Source organism: Oncorhynchus nerka, linkage group LG11, assembly GCF_034236695.1.
Source record: "Oncorhynchus nerka isolate Pitt River linkage group LG11, Oner_Uvic_2.0, whole genome shotgun sequence".
NCBI lineage: Eukaryota > Metazoa > Chordata > Actinopteri > Salmoniformes > Salmonidae > Oncorhynchus > Oncorhynchus nerka.
The window spans coordinates 34817601-34842456 of NC_088406.1; the positions used below are offsets into that span (position 1 = coordinate 34817601).

Sequence of the window (24856 nt, forward strand, 5' to 3'; positions counted from 1 at the left end):
AGCCGTACATTTTTGTTGTTGACCAAATTCGAAACTCTCATTGACCTCCAAACAAAAACTCCTTGCTTGGTGGGCGAAAAACACACACAAAAACACCACCTGCTGGACGGAGACAGATTTTCCGCCGAGTTGGGCCTCTCTCTTTACTTCTTCCTCTCTGGTCGTAGTATTTTAGAAGCGATCATAGTCCAGCTCGTTTTTATTCTTGCGTGAAACGATTCATACCTGCTTGCTTTGCCTACGATAATTGATAATACTGCTACTTGTTCTATTTCATCATGTCTCATTACGAAGAAGTAAAGGTCCATGGTTATGACGAATTCTGCAAAGCAGTGTCTGAGCGAAAAGGAAAGGACATATTCGCATATTTCTCTGGTGATAAAGACGCTCAAGGGATGAGCTGGTGTCCAGATTGTGTGGAAGGTATTATAGTTATTATTTTATTGCGGTATTGATTTGTACTTTACACGTATAGCAGTTGGCTTTCTTTTCCAGCTGTCTGCCATAATGCGTCAGTCTCTGCTGCATTATGGTCAGCAATTCATTGTAGCCAAGCCAACTATTCTCTGTAATGTGTTTACTGGGGATGCTCGTCTTATGCTCTATTTTCTGTATTATTTTAGGAAGTTATAGCTGTGGTGTGATTTATTGCTTGCATAAATCAAAGGCACACAGATTTGCCAGTTTTGTTCTGCTCCTTCCCCTTCAGCTGAGCCAGTTGTTAGAGGAGAGATGTCCCACCTTCCCGAGGGCTCTGTCTTCATCTACTGTCAGGTTGGAGAGAGGCCATAGTATGTACTCAACTTTTTCTTCATATTCACTGGTGATGATAGGAGAATGATAATGCTGTGCTATCAACAGGCAATAGAAAATAAGTGTTTTTCATACCCGCAAATGCAGCCAGTAGTTTTGAAAAGCTTAGATAAATTGTGCAAGTTGTAACATCACGATTTGTTGGCTCTCCCAGGCAGCATATTTGAATTGAGCAAAATACACTGAACAAAAATATAAACACAATGTAATGTTTCATTACTGAAATAAAAGATCCCAGAAATGTTCCATAAGCACAAAAAGCGTATTTCTCTCCAATTTTGTTTACATCCTTGTTATTGAGCATTTCTCCTTTGCCAAGATAATCTTTCTCCTGACAGGTGTGGCATATCAAGGAACTGATTAAACACCATGATCATTACACAGGTGCACCTTGTGCTTGGGACAATAAAAGGCCACTAAAATGTGCAATTTGACACACAACACAATGCCACAGATGTCTCCCGTTTTGAGGGAGTGTGAAATTGGCATGCTGACTCCAGGAATGTCCACCAGAGCTGTTGCCAGAGAATTGAATGTTATCTTTTAACCATAAGCCGCCTCCAACATTGCTTTAGATCATTTTTGCAGTACGTTCAACCGGCCTCACAACCGCAGACCACGTGTATGGCATTGTGTGGGCCAGCGGTTTGCTGATGTCAACATTGTGAACAGAGTGCCCCATGGTCCCTGTGCCCAAGAACACTAAGGTAACATGCCTGCCTAAATGACTACTGACCCGAGCACTCACGTCTGTAGCCATAAATTGCTTTGAAAGGCTGGTCATGGGTTACATCAACACCATTATCCCAGAAACCCTGGACCCACTCCAATTTGAGTACTGCCCCTACAGATCCACAGATGATGCCATCGCTACTGCCCTTTCACACCTGGACAAAAGGAACACCTATGTGAGAATGCTATTCATTGACTACAGCTCAGCGTTCAACACCATAGTGCCCTCAAAGCTCATCATTAAGCTAAGGACCCTGTGACTAAACACCTCCCTCTGCAACTGGATCCTGTACTTCCTGTTGGGCCGCCCCCAGGTGTTAAGGGTAGGTAACAACACAACCGCCACACTGATCCTCAACACAGGGGCCCCTCAGGGGTGCGTGCTCAGTCCCCTCCTGTACTCCCTGTTTACTCATGACTGCACGGCCGTGCACGACTCCGACACCATCATTAAGTTTTCCGATGACACAACAGTGACAGGCCTGATTACCGACAAAAATGAGACAGCCTATAGGGAGGAGGTCAGAGACCTGACCGTGTGGTGCAAGGACAATCTCTCCCTCAATGTGATCAAGACAAAGGAGAACATTGTGGACTACAGGAAAAGGAGGACAGCACGCCCCCATTCTCATCAACGGGTCTGTAGTGGAGCAGGTTGAGAGCTTCAAGTTCCTTGGCGTCCACATCACCAACAAACTAACATGGTCCAAGCACACCAAGACTGTTGTGAAGAGCGCACAACAAAACCTATTCTCCCTCAGGAGACGGAAAAGATTTGGCATGGGTCCTCAGAAGATTCTATAGCTTCACCATTGAGAGCATCCTGACAGGTTGCATCACTGCCTGGTATGGCAACTGCTTGGTCCTCCAACCGCAAGGCACTACAGAGTTTAGTGCGTACAGCCCAGTACATCACTGGGGCCAAGCTTCCTACCATCCAGAACCTCTATACCAGGCGGTGTCAGAGAAAGGCCTTAAAAATAGTCAAAGACTCCAGCCACCCTAGTCATAGACTGTCCTCTCTGCTACCGCACGGCAAGTGGTACCGGAGCGTCAAGTCTAGATCCAAGAGGCTTCTAAACAGCTTCTACCCCCAAACCATAAGACTCCTGAACATCTAATCAAATGGCTACCCAGACTATTTGCACCCCCCCCCCTCCTTTACACTGCTGCTACTCTCTGTTATTATTTATGCATAGTCACTTTAATAACTCTACCTACATGCACATATTACCTCCGTCACCTGGACTAACCGGTGCCCCTGCACATTGACTCTGTACCGGTACCCCCTGTATATAGCCTCCACATTGGCTGTACCGGTACCCCCTGTATATAAGCGTCGCTATTGTTATTTGACGGCTGCTCTTTAATTATTTGTTACTTATCTTTCTTTTTTTATAGGTATTTTTCTTAAAACTGAATTGTTGGTTAAGGGCTTGTATAAGTAAGTATTTCACTGTAAGGTCTACACCTGTTGTTTTTGGCGCATTTGGTAGCAGTGGGGTTATGGTATGGGCAGGCATAAGCTACGGACAAAGAACACAATTGGATTTCATCAAGGGCACTTTGAATGCACAGAGATACCGTGACGAGATCCTGAGGCCCATTGTCGTGCCATTCATCCACCGCCATCACCTCATGTTTCAGCATAATAATTTATTGCCCAATGTCGCAAGGATCTGTTCTGTACACAATTCCTGGAAGCTGAAAATGTTCTTCCATGGCCTGCATACTCACCAGACATGTCACCCATTGAGTATGTTTGGGATACTCCGGATAGACGTGTACGACAGTGTTTTCCAGTTCCCGCCAATACCAGATACTGACTGATTTTCTGATCCGCGCACCTACCTTTTTCAAAAGTATCTGTGACCAACAGATGCATATCTATATTCCCAGTGATGTGAAATTTATAGATTTATTTCAATTGACTGATTTCCTTATATGAACTGTAACTCAGTAGAATCTTTGAAATTGTTGCGTTTTTATATTTTTGTTCAGTATATATATATATATATATGCACAAAATTATACGTTTGACCTAAATGTCTGACATATGTATTTTGCTTAATTTACCTTTTCATCTTCGACCAGTTGGAAGGATCCCAATAATAAGTTCAAGAAGACTCTGAAGCTCAGTGGAGTTCCCACTCTGATCCGATATGGCACGGTGAGCATAAGATCACAAAGAAAATCATTTCTAGTATAGTGATCGATTAGCAAATTGCCTTTTCAAAGGAGAATTTCTCTCATCAATTTAGGGTTTTCTTTGGATTTTGTGCCAACACTCAAAGGCTCCTAAAAACATTGAATGTTTTGTTATAGATAGTAAAAAAACTGTTACAACACATTGGCGAGGTTGTTATTAACCATTCATACACTTTATAAAATATAGCTTCAGGGAAAGTGTTACCAAAACATGCTAAGTTATGTTTCTTTTCTTTTCCTCCATCTAATTCAGCCTCAGAAGCTGGTTGAAGAGGAGTGCTTCAAAGCTGACCTGGTGAGGATGATGTTCACCGAGGACTAGAGGACCACACTCGCCCTGCACTGGGTCATCTTCCATTTCACACTGTCCTGTCTTTTTCCTGAGATCCAGCCCCAGCCCAGGCACCTTTTCACTACACTAGATTGAACAGAAATTATTGTTTCTTTGAAATTCAAATACACACTCCTCTCCCTGCGAGGTAGTGTTAATCAGTGAATGTGTTGCTATTCTTACATGGAAATAAAAAGCAACTATAACATAACCAGAGGCCTTGGTAGAGATAGTTGACTGCTTTTATAACTTGATGTTTAATGTAGTAAATTAAATTGAAGAGTTATAATAACATAGCCCACTTTTGACAAATATATTAGATACCCCTAAGTGGTAGACAGCCTACTCCTAGTGTGTGATGTGCCAGATGAATTGATGATTCTTACTTATAGCAGAAATCTTTATAGTGAAGATATCAACTGAAACATTACCTGTTATACGGTGATTGGCGTGTTATTGTGTAGAACTTAGTCAAATTAAATAAATGATGGTTGGATGAAAACAATTGTATGTGTAAAATGGTTTGTCTATAGTGCAGTTCACTTTGTGAGACGCTAGGTGGCACCATCAGCCTGTCTAAAAACATTTTATTTAACTAGACATTAGGCCTAATGTGTCTTATAATAAACATTTAGGTTCGCATTTTATCTTGATATTTAAAACATTTTATGTGAAATTATATTATAATTGTCACATTTAATAATAGGCCATGTTGTCTTTGGAAACCGGCTCATGAAGAAGAAAGTAACCTAGCCCTAGTTCTGTCATTCGAGTTTATTGTACACAGGCCAAACATGCCATGTGTGTACCATGTAGGCCAAAACATGCTCAATGCTAACAACAATCAGTCTTTGAACTTGATCAACTAATAGTGAACTTGATCAAGTAATGCTATTCAATACAAGACCAAACAAAGGTGGTCAGATTTTATATATATATATATGTATGTGTGTATATATATGTATATATATATATGTATATATGTATGTATATATATATATATGTATATATGTATGTGTATGTATGTGTATATATATATATATATATATATATATATATATATATATATATATATATATATATGTATATATATATATGTGTATATATATATATGTATATATAAATGTATATATGTGTATATATATGTATATGTATATATGTATATATGTGTATATATATGTGTATGTATATATATATGTATATATGTGTATATATATATGTATGTATATATGTGTATATATATATGTATGTATATATGTATGTATATATATGTATATGTATGTATATATACATGTATATATACATGTATATGTATGTATATATACATGTATATGTATGCATATGTATGTATATATGTATATGTATGTATATGTATGTATATATATATATGTATGTATATATATATATGTATGTATATATATATGTATGTATATATGTATGTATGTATATGTGTATATGTATATATGTATATGTATATATATATATATACATACATCAAGAATATTATAGAGATGCAATATCGCCATTTTATAACTAGGTGTCATGAAAGAGTTGCTTTCTTGCTTTGACGTGAAGAGTGCAACCACTTCTATTGAGTATAATTGGAGCGCATTCCTGCACACCACACATTGGAGCGACTGAGCTGAGTGGATGATATCTGTAGTTGTGCACACATTTGAGCATAGGCTATATAACGAATTGGGGCTCTCTCCAAGGAAGCTAAATTGGAGGACGAGGGCGTGTTGGTTTTCATTTTCTGCAGTATTGGTAAGAGAACGGAATATATTAGGGTCTGTTTCAAGGACTCGAGCAGCATGTCGGAGTTACTGGTGAATCTACTCGGGGAGCGGCTCGTCAACAGCGAGAAAGCCGAGGTGGATGTACAGGCGCTGGGCAGCAAGCTGTCCCTGGTCGGGCTCTACTTCGGCTGCAGTTTAAACGGTCCCTGTAAGCAGTTCAACGCCAGTCTGTGTGAGTTTTATAGCAAGTTCAAAAAATCATCTGAACATAAAGACAAATTGGAAATCGTCTTCGTCTCATCTGATCAGGACCAGAAACATTGGCAAGACTTTTTACAGGAGATGCAATGGCCGGCATTGCCTTTCAAAGATAGACACAAAAAGGTAAGCACTGACTAATACAAATGTGAACCTGGAATTGCACCCTGATTTAAAAATAAAAAAGTGACACCCATATATTTAGGCTACCCTGGTCATTTGGCCAATAAACCCTTATTTAAATAAACAACATGCGTGGCCCAATTTTCTATAGGCCTACTTTACAGTGCACAGGTGTATGCTTTCATGTGGGTCATTGGAAATAACTGACTGTGGAACCAAAAGTTGATACAGGGTCTAACATATTTTGTTTTTAATGTTGCCAGCTGACCTATTTTTTTTTCAGTAGGTAGATTAATTTGTCACTGTCTCTTATGTTATGTATATAGATTACGGTTTATACAGAAGGACCACTGTATTTCTTCCAGGTTCCATTGTTTGCATTGAATACATCATATAGCCTATCTATTGTGCACTGCAGTGCCATGTGTCACAGATTATCTATAGCCTAAATATCCATATTGAAATAATAAAATGTCACACACACACACACACAGGTAGTGGGAAGATATGCTGATGTCTACAATACATTGTTATTCATAGTGAAATTTTTAATTCAAACACTCCGGTAACAAATTACATTGGGGGGAGAAAAAACAAACATTTTAGGGGCAGGATAATCTACAAAACATTTACAAAAAAATCTTGAGAAACTTTAATTATTGTAGGCCATTAGAAATAGTGACAATGCTATATAAATATTGATCTAAATATAGTAAAAATGATTTTTTTTCTCTATAATATATCTAAGGTTTACTATAGCCCAGGTGAAATTATCGATGATGAAAAGAGTTATTGTAAAAAAGTCTCATGTATTTTTTAAATCAGTGTTATTAAAATATGTGAAACTCGAGACAATGGCCTACTCTTTGGTTGTTAGGATTTTGTTCGATGTAATTATTTAATTGTAGGGCCATTATTTAGGATCCAGAAGTCAACATCTCATAATAGGCCTACACATTACACAGCTATTTGAAAACACCCATATGTTTGAAAAAGGAGAACAGATTTAAACACATTTCCTATAAATATACCTGTAGGTGTCACATGAAGTCATTTTAATCCTATTATCTGTCCATCTCTTTCATATGGGTTTAATGTAAAGGTTTCAAAAACAGATGTTTAGCCTATAGATGTTATGATGATTTAAGCTCATCTTTCTCAGAAAATTGCTACATCTTTTCTATGTACCCTGTCCATTTATTTATTTATTATTTTGCCTTGCACACAACAAACTACATGTCGCTAATATATCACAATTTGTCAAGATGTGTGTGTGCAGTTTGACAAATGAGTACAGTTACTCTCCCATATAATTAATCTAGGCCTATATTGTAAATATGATTACCACACTATCTTGAATCTGTATTTTATTTTCTAGACATGGATTCAATAAACATAAAAATAGCATGTTGTGAAAGCCTTTAAAATGTTTAAGCCGATGTCAGTGTGTTTTGTATCATGTACATTTATGGGTAAAACAATGGTTTCAGGATTAGAAATAAATTCTACCTAGATGATACCTGCATCATGCTGCAGGTTCAGGATCTATTTTGGGTCCTCTGCAACTCCAGTTTCCTACATACGTCAGCATGCCTGTCTTAAAAACAAATGATGATTCTCAATAACAAATGACAATTAATCCCACTGAGACTCTCGGCTAGCCGATGTGTCTCTGCTTGCAGCTGCATGCACATAATGTATATGCTATAAAGAATAATATTCAGGTGGGCGGATATAATATATGTGTACATTGTAATCGTGAGGGAGAGAAGGGTAGAGGGAGCGAGCCGAGGTACTGTGAATATAAATCTAATTGTCTGCAGAGAACGGAGCTGCGCCATTCTCAGTGCCCTGCTGCTGCTACCCTGTTGGCAGTACAGGACATTATACCCAGTAACGCCTGGTAAAGACATGATCATGTCTCTAGGCCTCACAGGATAGGTAGAAATGGTATGGTATGATTTCCTGGTTCAAAGAGAATATTTCCAAATGAAAGAGTTTCCCTGGCATCTTAGGACAAGGAAATGATCACTGTCCAACTAAAAGCCAGCCTCTTTCATCACCATCTCTGCTCCCATTATTTTAAGGAGATATAAATGGTATGGTATGATTTCCTGGCTTGAAAATGTAGAAATGGTATTTTATATATCTTTAAAATAATGGGAGCAGAAGATTGTGATGAAGGAGGCTGGCTTTTAGTTGGACAGTGATAATTTCATTGTCCTAAGATGCCCGGGAAACTATTTCATTTGGAAATATTCTCTTTGAATTAAGGGTATATATAGCCATCTTCTGTGTCTCTTTACATTGCCACACCAGGCTAGTAAAAGGGATTTGCAGGAGATTTTCTGTTAGAATACTTCTGCATATACTCTGTGCCAGTGGAATGATATTTTTTACAATGTGAATGTTTTGTCATGTATTTATCTGATCGAGGCCTACATAGTTTATCCACATACTGGCAAGTAATTACATTTGACCACCTCTTCAATGAAATGCAGATATTTAGGATGATTATCTTTCAACAGTAAGGGCACACAGGACCTTTTTAAATGAGCCTTGCCCTCTTGGCTCCACACCACCCAACCTTTCCCCATAGTCATCAAATAGCGTGCTGTATATTTTATGAACTCTTTGTGAATTTCCTTAGTTTAGTATTTTCCTGTAGAACCCTAACCCTTCGTGCAACATGATTTCGATTGAATCAAGGCCCATCTAATGTGATGCAGATTGTTGGTGATGGTTTGTGTTACACTTCATTATGCAGTCCAGGCGTGAAGGGGGGAATGACAGAGGGATGGCGGTTGGATGGAGGCAGGGAAGGAAGGATGGGGTTGTCTTGGGCCGGTCTGGGAGGAGCATATCTCCACAGGGCAGCATTACTGTGTTCTGAATGCTGCTGGTGGAAAATATTCTGCAGCATTGACATTGCCATTGTTCAAAATTCGAGTGCGGCCACGACTTGGCTAAGGTTACTTGAGAGTAGTGTTCAATTTTGCATTTAACTCTGACAGTGTCACCAGTATTAATTGCAGAGTAATTGTGATCTTCAGAACAGCAGGGGCCTGAATGAGTGTGTCTGTTAGTGGTTTAACTGACCAGCTCTGTCCGCTCTGTTTTTATACTGAAGAGAGAATTCATGTTTCAGTGAGCAGTCAGATGTAGGTCACACTACCATAGCCTTCTGACATGTCCTAAGACATTTACATGTTTAGTGTTTACTTAAGGCTTCATGTCGCCAATAAGCTCCTGGTACCTGACAAGAGAAGCTTTGCTTCAGAGGAGATACACATATACAGTACATCACAAAAGTGAGTACACTCCTCACATTTTTGTAAATATTTGAGTATATCTTTTCATGTGACAACACTGAAGAAATGCCACTTTGCTACAATGTAAAGTAGTGAGTGTACAGCTTGTATAACAGTGTAAATTTGCTGTCCCCTCAATAACTCAACACACAGCCATTAATGTCTAAACCGCTGGCAACAAAAGTGAGTAGACCCCTAAGTGTCCAAATTGGGCCCAAAGTGTCAATATTTTGTGTGGCCACCATCATTTTCCAGTACTGTACATTTTCCAGTACATTTTCCAGTATTTCTTCAGTGTTGTCACATGAAAAGATATACTCAAATATTTGCAAAAATGTGAGGGGTGTACTCACTTTTGTGATGTATGTATGTATGTATATCAGCTGTGTCTACATGAGCTGGCTATTTCTTGCTTTCCATGTACAGTTGAAGTCAAAGTTTACATACATTTATGTTGGAGTCATTAAAACTTGTTTTTCAACCACTCCACAAAACTCTTGTTAACAAACTATAGTTTTGGCAAGTCGGTTAGGACATCTATATATCTACAAGTCATTTTTCCAACAATTGTTTAGATGGATTATTCCACTTATTCACTGTTTCACAATTCCAGTGGGCCAGAAGTTTACATACACTAAGTTGACTGTGCCTTTAAACAGCTTGGAAAGGACCTTGTGAAGATGCTGGAGGAAACGGGTACAAAAGTATCTATATCCACAGTAAAACAAGTCCTATATTGACATAACCTGAAAGGCCGCTCATCAAGGAAGAAGCCACTGCTCCAAAACCACCATAAGAAGCCAGACTACGGTTTGCAACTGCACAAAGATGGTACTTTTTGGAGAAATGTTCTCTGGTCTGATGAAACAAAAATAGAACTGTTTGGCCATAATGACCATTGTTATATTTGGAGGAAAAAGGGGGAGACTTGCAAGCTGAAGAACACCCTCCCAACCGTGAAGCACGGAGATGAAAGCATCATGTTGTGGGGGTGCTTTGCTGCAGGAGGGACTGGTGCACTTCACAAAATAGATGGCATCATGAGGGGGGGAAATTATGTGGATATATTGAAACAACATCTCAAGAAATCAGTCAGGAAGTTAAAGCTTCCTGACGCTTTAAGGTGATCCTAACTGACCTAAAACAGGGAATTTTTACTAGGATTAAATGTCAGGAATTGTGAAAAATTGAGTTTAAATGTATTTGGCCAAGGTGTATGTAAACTTCCGACTTCAACTCCTGTTTAATTTACATAAATTCTTTACAATTCATTTTAACAGGACTTTAAGTTATTTTAAAAAGAGATAACAAGGTGGCAACCCACACCAATATGACTTGCCAGTGCTTTTATCATACATGCTATGGTTAAAGGCATCATCTGTGCCTATATTGCAATCAGAAAATGTTTACAGTAAATGGAAGGGAAGCTAGACAAGGTAATGCTCTCGTCTAAATCAATATGTTTGTGTAGAGGAAACACATTTGAGTCCAGTCCAGCTGTGAGGTCTTCTTTGAAGAACTGTGATGTCAGCTACTGAACAACTTGGCAGCATGGGACTGTTTACCCCCTCAGTGAAAAGATGATGTCGGGCACTGATCTTGCCTGCATGCGAGTGATCATAGCAACTAGTAAAGAGTGGCTCTGTGCTGCATTGAGGTTGTGGGTCTGTGGGTAGTAAGTGGCCCTATTGCCCCCTCTTTTCAGGCCTGGCTGGGCTCTGGCTGTAGGCAGGGGAGGAGAAAGAGAGAGGCAGCTCTGTTGAGCTACGTGGGGCTCATCTCTTGGCACAGCCAGCAATCTCACTCCATTGCCTCGTTCAGAGCCTCATCACCCACCTGGCACCTCCCTCCCTCTGTCCACCCCTCCTTCAGTAGTTCCCCCTCCCTTCCCATTATTATCTAACCATGCAGAGATAAGATGGAATACTGAAGACATTGTCTTACATTTTTTACAAGCGAGGAAGTTTTGTTTTGAAAGGACCTTGTGGGCTTTAAGTTTGACTATTAGGCAGGTTTTCATTTGAAGAGTCACATTTTTTACCGCTGAATTGTTACCACTCTGATTTCACTTAAGTCATACAGTACAAGACGTCTTTCACATCAGAAAAGCTGTGGTTCACAGAACATGTTTTATTACGGTTTGATATTTTGTCATCCTTGAGTTGGCATAATAGAAAGGTCATAGTAGCTGTGGGAGGAGAACAGTGTGTGTGGTGTTCAAGGGACCCTTTAGCAGAACAGTGGGTGGGTGGGTGCCTGTTATGGAACCAAGGCTGTGTGTGTGAGCGGAGTGTCTTGGCTGGCACTGCCTTACATGGAGAGGTACAAGCAGGAGTGGGAGAGCCGCTCGTAAATCAATTACAGCCTTCACCAAGTCTCTGTGAAAGCCCCACTTTGCCAACGCTGGAAAATAAACTCTGGGGCAGTGTGTTTCTGCTGAATCAAGAGAGGAGAGGGATCACATCCCAGTGAGAGAGGCTGCATCCCAAATGGCACCCTATTCACTACATAGTGCACTACTTTTGACCAGAACCCAGTGGGGAAATCCTTGTGAACAGCGTGCCATTTGGGACGCACTGTCGTGGACTAGAGCCACAGCTGCTAGGTGCTTCAGTGAGGGGCTAAGGGTGCCTGTCATCAGGGTGTCACTGATCTGATGAAAACCGCCCCCTGCTCATCACATATCTCAGCCCTACGCCTCCCTGCATGTCTTTGATTCTGGAAGGAGCAGCTGGAAAAAGCCTGCTGCATGCCCTCTTATTTGCAGGTGATAATGTGCAATTCCGTATCTGTAAATGCTAAATTTGGTAGGGGTTGACCTGTGTAGATGCTCTCTCACCTGTCAATTGCACTTGTATGTGACAGTTTGGGCTGCTGTTTACTGCTGCTAAGTGGATAACTAGGTGAACAAACACTGAGCCTTATTACACTCAGGGTAAACACTTCTGATAAGCCCATGCTGAGAGGGTATAGGACCAAATGAAGCCCTGGACATAATTTAAACTTCTGCCCATCAGTCAGGATGAAAGGCTAGATAACCCCCTTCTGACGGGATGGTAAGTAAGCCCACCATGCTAAGATTATGTAGTTAAATGATCCAGGCTAGTCATGCAATGGGGTGACCCCAAGTGCTTTATTTGTAAATCGGGAGGTGCCGGAACAAAAAGTGAGTGTTGCATGCAGATCATCGCATTTGCGTAGTGGCACAGAGTAGTAGAGTAGAGGTGCTTGCAGAAGTTGCGTACATGGGGAATTATTTTTGTAGCCTAGGGTCTGGGATAATATTTGCCTTTTTATGAATGAAATTCTACGTCATTTTACATGACCGGAGACCTTAGCATAATCTTCTTTAACACCGCACAAATGATTGAAATGACCGGCTACTTGGACACTTGACTAACTGACAATCTGAGATCATTAAAAACAGCCTAGTCTTGAATCCATTCAACTCAATTTTTATTTGAATACAACAGTAGACCTCACCGTGTGAAGACTTACAGAAAACGTTTGACCTCTGTCATTGCCAACAAAGGGTATATAACAAAGTATTGAGAAACTTTTATTGACTTATTTTCCACCATCATTTGCAAATAAATTCATTAAAAATCCTACAATGTGATTTTCTGGATATTCTTTTCTCATTTTGTCTGTCATAGTTGAAGTGTACCTATGATGAAAATTACAGGCCTCTCTCATCTTTTTAAGTGGGAAAACTTGCACAATTGGTGGCTGACTAAATACTTTTTTGCCCCACTGTAGGTGAATATGAGGAGGAAATTCTAGTTCTAGAAAAGCTTTCCAGTTTCACTGACACGTACTGGAGATGGCCGATGCACTAGTGCCAAAAGTTTCTCTCTCTCTTATTTTACTTTGTAAAACAATACTGTTCCCTCAATAGGCCTATTTGGAAGTTGATCGACTATTTTGGTAACCTCTACAGACAGATTAGTCTTCTCTTTTCAGCAGGAGCCATTTGCTTTCCAACCTGTGTTCCACATTGTATTTGAAATATTGCAAAAGGCCTGTTTTGGCTGCATGCTGTTCACTGGCAGATTTTCCGCACATTCCGGACGGCTACACACAATCCACAGCTAGGCAATAAAAAAACATTGATCCTCTGTGGCTAAAAGTATAGGCCTATAGTCCTGGTGTAGTATTCTGAATCATTTAATTTCTTTCTGAACAGCAGTAATTCTATAATTGTTCACGGCTATGATTCTATAAGGAAATAAATAATGAATTGAAACGCTGGAGAGAAGATGGTTTTAGGTTCATGTCTATCAGAGCAGAGACTGGGAGAGAAAGTGAATATCATTCTAGTTCTGTGGGAGATAGAGGCATACTTTTCTCTCTCGCCCACAGCACCAGCCACGCGTTGGTCTCTAGGCTACAATTTTGCGCGAACTATAAACCCGGGCCACCCAACCCAAATCAATTCTTAGAATAGCAGGCACAGCTGAATACAGATTTTTCACAATACGTTTTTTGAGGGGTCATTACAATTAGAGGCAACTCAAATAAACTCTGCTTTTATTCACATTTTTACATTGCAAACAGTGACAATTAGTTTTCATGTCACGACATACCGGATCCTGGCAAATAGGTTCCGGAACAAAACAGTCCAAAACTAAGTGCTGGTGACCCCTCTGTGACAGTTACCTCTCGCCCAGTCTGAGGTAGAGGTGGAGTCCCAAATTACACTATTTCCTACAATGTACTTCTTTTGACCAGGGGTCATAGGGCTCTGGTCAAAAGTAGTGCACTACATAGGGAATAGGGTGTCATTTGAGATGCATACAGTGTCTGTGTGAGTGAGCCTGGCTGTGGGACTGTAATGTAAATAATAATGTATTAAACTTTTATAGTGCTTTTTATTACAGACAATCTTGAAGCGCTTATGTAGTCCAATATGTCTCCATTGTGCTGAGTGGCCTGCAGCTGTGAGTTACTGTACTCCATATTTGACAGGAGCTGGTGAGGAATGTGGGCAGACACCTGCTCTGCAGAGCGAGGCAGTAAGGCCAAGGTGCAGGGAAACAGACTGTGCTGTAGTAAAGTACTGTGGACCGATGCTCTGTTGCCCGAGCCAAATGTTGCCTCTCACACCAAGCTAGTGTTACTAGCTCTTTCACTGCTCTTTGTGTCATTTCACAGGGCTAACACTGTAATATTGTGAGAGGTAACAATGGGTTGATGTTGAAGGGGAGTTTAAGTTACCCTCTGGTGAAAACAGTGTGGCTGGCTTGTAGACCACAACCAGAATCTCTCTCTCTCTCTGTGTGTGTGTGTGTGTGTGTGTGTGTGTGTGTGTGTGTGTGTCTCCTCTAAGCAACCTGATCTGTTTCTACATCCGTTATCTGCATGTAAATGAAAACACACAAAGACGCTGAGGCTGTGACCTTGGTCTGTGGTCCGTGAACCACTGAAAGATCCACTGGGATTGGGCCTATGGCTTTGTCCCCGGTATTCTGCAGCTGGCCCATTGATACGGACTCTCTGCTCTCTTTCTGTGGTTTACGACCAGAAGTTTCCACAGGAGAGTACAAGCATGGCCATGTCTTCACCACAGTGCCTACAGTAACACTCCAATGAGAACAACCAATGATTTTCCAGCTTACGTACATTATTCCAAACCAACCCCAATTAGCACATACTTGCCTCTCCAAGAATGCCTACTTTCCTCATTTCTTTTCTCCAAATGAGCCAAATACAGGAAATGGAACACCGGAGACACTGACTAGATATTAATTAAGAGTGAAAGAAATTACTTTGTTTCCTTTCCATGGAAATAAGCATATTGTTGTTATTCTATCTTGATGATCTCACCCTCATCTACTGTTTTCCTTGCGATGCTGCCATGTCTGTGTTAGTCTAGCGACCGTGGTTTGAGTTTTCCCCTGGTCTTGAGGACTCTTCTCTCCAGCGAACACTCGCACACACAGTCCTCCAGTCTGTAATTGCCCCCCACACCGCATTTAATTTGTCAAATGTGTTTACATACCTCCTATTAGTGAGCATTTCTCCTTTGCAAAGATGATCCATCCACCTGACAGGTATGGCATGTCAAGAAGCTGATTAAACAGCATGATCATTACCCAGTTGCACCTTGTGCTGGTGACAAAAGGACACTTTAAAATGTGAATATTTTGTCACACAACACCATGCCACAGATGTGTCATGTTTTGTGGGAGTGTGCAATTGGTTTGCTGACTGCAGGAATACCCAACAGAGCTGTTTTCAGAGAATTTAAGGTTAATTTATCTACCATAAGCTGCCTCCAATGTCGTTTTAGAGAATTTGGCAGTACGCCCAATCGGCCTCACAACCGCAGACCTTGTGTAACCACACCAGACCAGGACTTTCACATCCGGCGGCTTCACCTGCGGGACCGTCTGAGGAGGGTGGTGCTGAGGAGTATTTCTGTCTGTAAAAAAACTTTTTTGTTGGCAAAAACTGATAGGCTGGACCTGGCTCCACAGTGGGTGGGCCTATGCCTTCCCATGCCCACCCATGGCTGCACCCCTGCCCAGTCATGTGAAATTCAAAGATTAGGGCCTAATACATTTGTTTAATTTACTGATTTTCTTATATGAACGTTAACTCAGTAAAATCTGAGTTTTTTTTAAATATTTTTGTTCAATATAGCTCATCTCTCACAGTTTACTCTTTCTGCTGAAAGGGCAGTTGATTTTCAATGTTTGTATACAATGCAAGGACGCCTTAACGCCTACACTGAAACGTTCCCCTCAAATAACCCCTCTTCCTGTGCCATTGTCTCACCAGTCTAATAGGAGATGGATGGCAGACCGTTGAATGAGAAGGGTGTGAATTCTGGTCATGTGACTGGAACTGCAGCTCTGGCTCCTGTCTAAAAGAGGCTTACTATGCAAACAGGCCTACTGTCTCAGCTTGTAGCCTGGCACACTGACACATTGGTGCCAGCCCTGCTATCTTGCCTACTATTGAGTTGTTGGGAGCAAGTGGTGGGAGTATTTATTTTTTCAACTGGCTGACAGAATTCCACTGCGAGATAACCTAAGTACCGTTACATTGATTATTTTGGCAATGTTATATTATAATCTGTAATCCATGTAAAACTACAGTGCACATTCTGTAGGAAGGCACTGAGCCGGAGAGGAATAAGCTGAGGACTGGACTGGTAGTGTAACTGAGAGAAAGGTTTGGTCACTCCCTCAGGCTAATGGTGTGTGCTGTGGGAGACTCAGAGACTGACTGCTCTACTCTGCGGGACTTTAAAAACCTTTGTGACAAGGAGGACAGCACAGCATCCAATCCACCTCTGTAAGGGGGGAGAGAGGGAGGTGCTGAGGGAGAGAATATGTGGTGAGGAGGGGGAGTTCATGTTAGTTTAAGAGTTGAAAAATAGCCGGAATCTCAAGGAGATTTTCTTATTTGTGGTTGGAAACTTAAAGTTTTCAAGAAATCCTCTCTTGAATGATAGTTTCTGTTTTAGTCCAGATTTGCAAATAACCATTGACTTTCCAAGCAGATTTTGTCTTTAAACAACTGTACTGCAAGTCTCTGTTACCTAACAGAGAGACTGGTGTGGGTAAGGTTCCTATGCAAGTCTCAGTGAGCCCCAGTGAAAGGTGAACAGTCACGTAACCCTGTGACAGTTCAAAGAACTGCGCTCCAGAAGTAGTCTCTCCTGGGAGGAGAGCGTTGCTTGGTTCAGGCCGTCTAATCTCCATCTCAGGAATTTTACAGCCAATTAGCACCTCCACGAAAGTCACCCCAAAAACAGTTCCCCTCGCTGCTGTCCGCCGCTGTCCCGCTTTTTGGTCAAAAACCGACCTGTTTTTGGACCGAGTTCACCCTACAAGTGTTTTTTGACTCCTCTGACGACTTGGTTAGATTAGTTTGTCTACGTCAGGCCCGGGCAATTATTTTCCATGGAGACCACGTTAGAATATATTTTTGCCATCGCCAGAATCATATCATCATCATCATCATCATATATACATCATGTTGTATGACTGTGTTGACAGATACATCCACTGTAAATCACGTCCAGATATGCTACTTATTTTACTTTTTTAACATGCACAGAAATAAACCACATCCATCTTCTCCTTTTGATAGGTATTTTCATTATTAAACATGCAATGACCTCCACAGAGGGAAAAGTACACTGTGCATTCAGCACCACGGACAGAACTCTTGTTAACAGGTATGCACAAAAACACAAAGAGAGAGCTCAACATTACATTTAAACTACTCAATCAGTGTGAGGAGTGAAGTCTCTGGGCACCCAAACAGTACAACTTCTAATCTTACGAAAGTTTTGTTCATCGAGAGCTGAGAGAGAAATAAGTGAAATCCTTTACCTTGTCTTTCAACTGTTGTTCCATATTCTCTGCGATGTCCTCAACACGCCGTGTCACTGTTCGTCTTGACAGGGAAACAATAGCCAAGTTAACAAACAGATTACCGACCATTTCGAATCCCACCGTACCATGGGTGCACCTCAGCCACGCTCAAGGTCCTAAACGATATCATAACCGCCATCGATAAGAGACATTACTGTGCAGCCGTATTCATCGACCTGGCTAAGGCTTTCGACTCTGTCAATTTTTTTAATATATTTTTTTATTTCACCTTTATTTAACCAGGTAGGCTAGTTGAGAACAAGTTCTCATTTGCAACTGCGACCTGGCCAAGATAAAGCATAGCAGTGTGAACAGACAACACAGAGTTACACATGGAGTAAACAATTAACAAGTCAATAACACAGTAGAAAAAAAGGGGCAGTCTATATACAATGTGTGCAAAAGGCATGAGGAGGTAGGCGAATAATTACAATTTTGCAGATTAACACTGGAGTGATAAATGATCAGATGATCATGTACAGGTAGAGATATTGGTGTGCAAAAGAGCAGAAAAGTAAATGAATAAAAAACAGTATAAAAACAGTATGGGAATGAGGTAGGTGAAAATGGGTGGGCTATTTACCAATAGACTATGTACAGCTGCAGCGATCGGTTAGCTGCTCAGATAGCTGATGTTTGAAGTTGGTGAGGGAGATAAAAGTCTCCAACTTCAGCGATTTTTGCAGTTCGTTCCAGTCACAGGCAGCAGAGTACTGGAACGAAAGGCGGCCAAATGAGGTGTTGGCTTTAGGGATGATCAGTGAGATACACCTGCTGGAGCGCGTGCTACGGATGGGTGTTGCCATCGTGACCAGTGAACTGAGATAAGGCAGAGCTTTACCTAGCATGGACTTGTAGATGACCTGGAGCCAGTGGGTCTGGCGACGAATATGTAGCGAGGGCCAGCCGACTAGAGCATACAAGTCGCAGTGGTGGGTGGTATAAGGTGCTTTAGTGACAAAATGGATGGCACTGTGATAGACTGCATCCAGTTTGCTGAGTAGAGTGTTGGAAGCCATTTTGTAGATGACATCGCCGAAGTCGAGGATCGGTAGGATAGTCAGTTTTACTAGGGTAAGCTTGGCGGCGTGAGTGAAGGAGGCTTTGTTGCGGAATAGAAAGCCGACTCTTGATTTGATTTTCGATTGGAGATGTTTGATATGAGTCTGGAAGGAGAGTTTGCAGTCTAGCCAGACACCTAGGTACTTATAGATGTCCACATATTCAAGGTCGGGAACCATCCAGGGTGGTGATGCTAGTCGGGCATGCGGGTGCAGGCAGCGATCGGTTGAAAAGCATGCATTTGGTTTTACTAGCGTTTAAGAGCAGTTGGAGGCCACGGAAGGAGTGCTGTATGGCATTGAAGCTCGTTTGGAGGTTAGATAGCACAGTATCCAATGACGGGCCGAAAGTATATAGAATGGTGTCGTCTGCGTAGAGGTGGATCAGGGAATCACCCGCAGCAAGAGCAACATCATTGATATATACAGAGAAAAGAGTCGGCCCGAGAATTGAACCCTGTGGCACCCCCATAGAGACTGCCAGAGGACCGGACAGCATGCCCTCCGATTTGACACACTGAACTCTGTCTGCAAAGTAATTGGTGAACCAGGCAAGGCAGTCATCCGAAAAACCGAGGCTACTGAGTCTGCCGATAAGAATATGGTGATTGACAGAGTCGAAAGCCTTGGCAAGGTCGATGAAGACGGCTGCACAGTACTGTCTTTTATCGATGGCGGTTATGATATCGTTTAGTACCTTGAGTGTGGCTGAGGTGCACCCGTGACCGGCTCGGAAACCAGATTGCACAGCGGAGAAGGTACGGTGGGATTCGAGATGGTCAGTGACCTGTTTGTTGACTTGGCTTTCGAAGACCTTAGATAGGCAGGGCAGGATGGATATAGGTCTATAACAGTTTGGGTCCAGGGTGTCTTCCCCTTTGAAGAGGGGGATGACTGCGGCAGCTTTCCAATCCTTGGGGATCTCAGACGATATGAAAGAAAGGTTGAACAGGCTGGTAATAGGGTTTGCGACAATGGCGGCGGATAGTTTCAGAAATAGAGGGTCCAGATTGTCAAGCCCTGCTGATTTGTACGGGTCCAGGTTTTGCAGCTCTTTCAGAACATCTGCTATCTGGATTTGGTTAAAGGAGAACCTGGAGAGGCTTGGGCGAGGAGCTGCGGGGGGGCGGAGCTGTTGGCCGAGGTTGGAGTAGCCAGGCGGAAGGCATGGCCAGCCGTTGAGAAATGCTTATTGAAGTTTTCGATAATCATGGATTTATCGGTGGAGACCGTGTTACCTAGCCTCAGTGCAGTGGGCAGCTGGGAGGAGGTGCTCTTGTTCTCCATGGACTTCAGTGTCCCAGAACTTTTTGGAGTTGGAGCTACAGGATGCAAACTTCTGCCTGAAGAAGCTGGCCTTAGCTTTCCTGACTGACTGCGTGTATTGGTTCCTGACTTCCCTGAACAGTTGCATATCACGGGGACTATTCGAATCACAACACTCTCTTATTGGCAGACTCAACAGCCTTGGTTTCTCAAATGATTGCTTCGCCTGGTTCACCAACTACTTCTCTGATCGATTTGACACACTGAACTCGGAGGGCCTGTTGTCCGGACCTCTGGCAGTCTCTATGGGGGTGCCACAGGGTTCACATCTCGGGCCGACTCTCTTCTCTGTATACATCTTGCTGCTGGTGATTTTTTTTTTATCCACCTCTACACAGACAACACCATTCTGTATACTTCTGGCCCTTCTTTGGACACTGTGTTAACTAACCTCCATACGAGCTTCAATGCCATGCAACTCTCCTTCCGTGGCCTCCAACTGCTCTTAAATGCAAGTAAAACTAATGCATGCTCTTCAACGGATCGCTGCCTGCACCTGCCCGCCCGTCCAATATCACTACTCTGGACGGTTCTGACTTAGAATATGTGGACAACTACAAATACCTAGGTGTCTGGTTAGACTGTAAACTCTCCTTCCAGACTCACATTAAACATCTCCAATCCAAAATTCTATCTAGAATCGGCTTCCTATTTCGCAACAAAGCATCCTTCACTCATGCTGCCAAACATACCCTCGTAAAACCGACCGTCCTACCGATCCTCGACTTTGGCGATGTCATTTACAAAATAACCTCCAAACACTCTACTCAAACAATTAGATGCAGTCTATCACAGTGCCAAATGTTTTGTCACCAAAGCCCCCATATACTACCCACCACTGCGACCTGTACGCTCTCGTTGACTGCCCCTCACTTCATATTCGTCGCCAATCCCACTGGCTCCAAGTCATCTACAAGTCTCTGCTAGGTAAAGCCCCGCCTTATCTCAGCTCACTGGTCACCATAGCAGCACCCACCCGTAGCACGCGCTCCAGCAGGTATATTTCACTGGTCACCCCCAAAGCCAATTCTTCCTTTGGCTGCCTCTCCTCCTAGTTCTATGCTGCCAATGACTGGAACAAACTGCAAAAATCACTGAAGCTGGAGACTCATATCTCCCTCACTAGCTTTAAGCACCAGCTGTCAGAGCAGCTCACAGATCACTGCACCTGTACATAGCCCATCCAACTACCTCATCCCCATACTGTATTTATTTATTTATTTATCTTGCTCCTTTGCACCCCAGTATCTCTACTTGCACATTCATCTTCTGAACATTCTACCATTCCAGTGTTTAATTGCTATATTGTAATAACTTGGCCACCATGGCCTATTTATTGCCTTACCTCCCTTATCCTACCTCATTTGCACACACTGTATATAGACTTTTTCTACTGTATTATTGACTGTATGTTTGTTTATTCCATGTGTAACTCTGTGTTGTTGTATGTGTCGAACTGCTTCGCTTTATCTTGGCCAGGTCGCAGTTGCAAATGAGAACTTGTTCTCAACTAGTCTACCTGGTTAAATAAAGGTTAAATAAAAAATTAATTAATTTAAATTTAAAAAAACATTTTCAAACAGCTCTTTCTTGTCGGGGAAAAGTATTGGTGCAGAGTCAATTAAGCATTATTTAATGAATTCACCCTCAGCTAATAACTTGCTATGTTTAGCAATTCTGTGGGACAGCTCTTGCAATTCCATAGTTTGCCGAATGCAGTATTGTGAAAAGTCCTTGCTTCTTTTGCAACTGAGAAAGCAACTCTTTTGATGCATTGGCCCTCTGCTCAGAAGACATATTCCTATATTTCTCTACATGCTTCGTCTGGGGGTGTCGGGACAAGTTGCAGTCTTCCAAGACAGCGTTGCTCTCTTTGCACACAGCTTTCCCTGATATCTCAATAAAGAAATATTTCGATGTCCACTATTGCTGGAACACCCAGCTTTTAATTTGAATAACAAATACTTTTTTCAAAACTTTATCGCAAATTCTTTGCTCTGAGCATGATTCTGCAGGCTGTATTGAATCAGGTCGTGGGCCTCACACGACCCCGGGCCGGCCTTTGCCCAGGCCTGGTCTACGTTGTAGTGCTCTATTCTGATCCTAGCCCCCTCTAAAATGGATGTCATTGTAGGGAGGCATTCATCTCCAGCTACAAGATAACGAGGTGGTGTGTGTCTTAAGGTTGGATGGCAACGCATTGTGCCTTCTTAAAGATTCCTTTCCATAATATCGAATCAGCCTTTTTCAGCCAATCTTTATGACAGAGAGTGAGCTTTCTATTTGAGCTGATTAGGGTAATTGAGGTGTCCCCTCACTGTCAGAATGGTTATGGCAGAACGAACCAAATCTAGCTATTTTTGCATTGCAGTGGGGCTTTGTGCTTGTTCTGCACAACCCACAGTGAAACTAGTTTTAGTATCGAGCCGGTGAATAGTGGCGGTGGGGACTGAGTTCAGAATTTTGGCAGAGCACTGCGCAAGGCAGTTTTGACGTTGTCAATCGTCAAATCAGCCAGGGTGAAGTCAGAATCCAATCAGATTCAACCCTGGTTCTCATAACCCTCCCTGCTGTCTCTGGAGATAGCTGGCAAATACTAATGTTTACAATTGGATTTACATAATTCTCTTCCAACCAATTTCTTGATTAGTAATCCAAATATCGAATATTGTATGCTGCCAGTAACATCAGTCAGTCCATATGTCTGTTTATCCCTACACATTACTACAGCAATATGCCCTCCCATGTAATTGGACATAATATTTACTTGGCCCAACGGATATGAGGATACCTCCTGGCCTGCTTTCTCCTTGGCAGGACATTCACATCATTCCATCTGCTTTTTATTGACCTCATTAAAGATTCAGTAGTTCTATTAGTGTGTCGTATGATCCCTTGGACACTAGCACTCACTAACCATTATTCAAGGGCATTGCTTGGCAAGCTGGTCCTGAAAACAAATGAAATATGAATGGTAAAGCACCACCTCATGCATGCTGATTTTCACATCATTATAGGTTCAAATAATATATCACATATTATGGTGCCACTTCTTCTGCTTTTCAATAGAGTAAATAATTATGAAAGTAATTCCCAGAACCACACACATTTACATTTACTGTTAAGATATATCCAATCCCACACGGTCAAGCCAGAGCCCCCAGTGCAAATTTAAAGCATAGTGAGATTATGTATGGGAAATAGTTGTCTGCTCACAGCAGCTGCAAGCTTTTTACGGGCGAAGAATGTCTTCTGATTACATTGTTGAGAAATGACATGGAATCTGTAGAATGTACAGGCAGGCCAGAGTAGAGACATGGGAGCTGATGGCAAGGCAACCAATATGGGGGAATAAGTAATGATGGTATTGCAGCGAGAAGAGAAAAGAGGCTAAAAAGAGACATAGCCAGAAACATCCAGAGTTGGCCTAGCTGTGGCGTAGAGGGAGAGGATGATGTGGGAGGTGCTGACTATCTGTTGTGTGAGAGGGATTCCTCCTGGAGACAGACGGATTGAGTGAAAATTATGTAGACTGAGTGCGTCCCAAATGGCACCCGATTCCCTATATAGTGCACTACTTTTGACCTGGGCCCTGGTCAAAAGTAGTGCACTACATATGGAATAAGGTGCAATTTGCTATTAGGTTTGTGACGGTACCAGTATCGTGAATTTTTTTCCATGACAAAAATGAAAACACGAAGCAGACCACACACGAACACACTTTGGTCCTTTTTAAAAACCTGCTGTATGTAAAATATTGTGTTTTCCGAAAGAAGTTAAAATCCACGATACTAATGAGTACTGCAATACTGGTTTCGTCCCGGCCCTATTTGGTACGCAGCCCGAGATCACTGAGGTCAGTGGAGCTGCCGCACTGGCATGAGTCTGACTAGAGCCACATATACTGTAGCCAGTCAGGTTAACTTAGTCATTATAGCAGTGTACGTTTCCACTGCCGTCACGTCCCGTTGTAAAATATATTATTGTACGTCTCGGTTACTCAAAACACCCACTACACGCATTCCAAACATATTGAAGGTAATAGTTACATGAAAGGCATATGTTCAAGTTCCCAAATATAAGTAGAATAAGCACAGGGAAATCATGAAAGGGAATGCCTGGCGATGGGTTTGGTTGGAGTGGACCCCCTGCGGGGCTGAGCCCATGCTGTTGGTTACCCTGTGCCTCTGTGTTGGGGGCTAATCGTTGTTTTGATGATTATTTTGCTGTGCATCTGTTTGGGCTTGGGGGAACCGATCCCACGGCCATGTAGCATCAAAGGCGTTACCAGCTTAAGCTGGTTGTAAAGGAGCCTGCGAGGTCTTGTCTTTTTGAGAGAGAGACATTTCTCCAGCACTGCATTGTTAACACGGGCTCCAAATGAAAGCCACATGATGTTTCGCTCCACAGCAACATGAAACCCTCGGCCTCAATCAGTTTTACTGGATGCAGAGTGAACTGATGGATTACCCATCAGACTCATCATATGAATGGTTCTTGCTATCGAGATACTTCAGATCAATGAATTGAGATCCATTTTTACATTTTTTTTATTTAACCTTTT

At 42.0% G+C, this 24856-nt stretch overlaps 2 protein-coding genes across 2 annotated transcripts in view; both read left to right on the forward strand.

Annotated features, from left to right (window-relative positions):
* The first annotated feature begins 100 nt into the window (after positions 1-100).
* Positions 101-4589, forward strand: txndc17 (thioredoxin domain containing 17). The gene is made up of 4 exons (XM_029672491.2): positions 101-423; positions 710-791; positions 3640-3715; positions 4007-4589. Exons 1-4 carry the CDS (start codon positions 279-281, stop codon positions 4073-4075), a joined length of 372 nt encoding a protein of 123 aa, XP_029528351.1. The 5' UTR covers positions 101-278; the 3' UTR covers positions 4076-4589.
* Positions 4590-5699: 1110 nt separating this feature from the next.
* nxn (nucleoredoxin) overlaps positions 5700-24856 on the forward strand; it is a 91024-nt gene continuing 71867 nt past the window's right edge. The window contains exon 1 of the mRNA XM_029672494.2: positions 5700-6207. Within this exon, the coding sequence (XP_029528354.1) occupies positions 5899-6207 (309 nt within the window). The 5' untranslated portion in view covers positions 5700-5898. The remainder of the gene's footprint in view (positions 6208-24856) is intronic.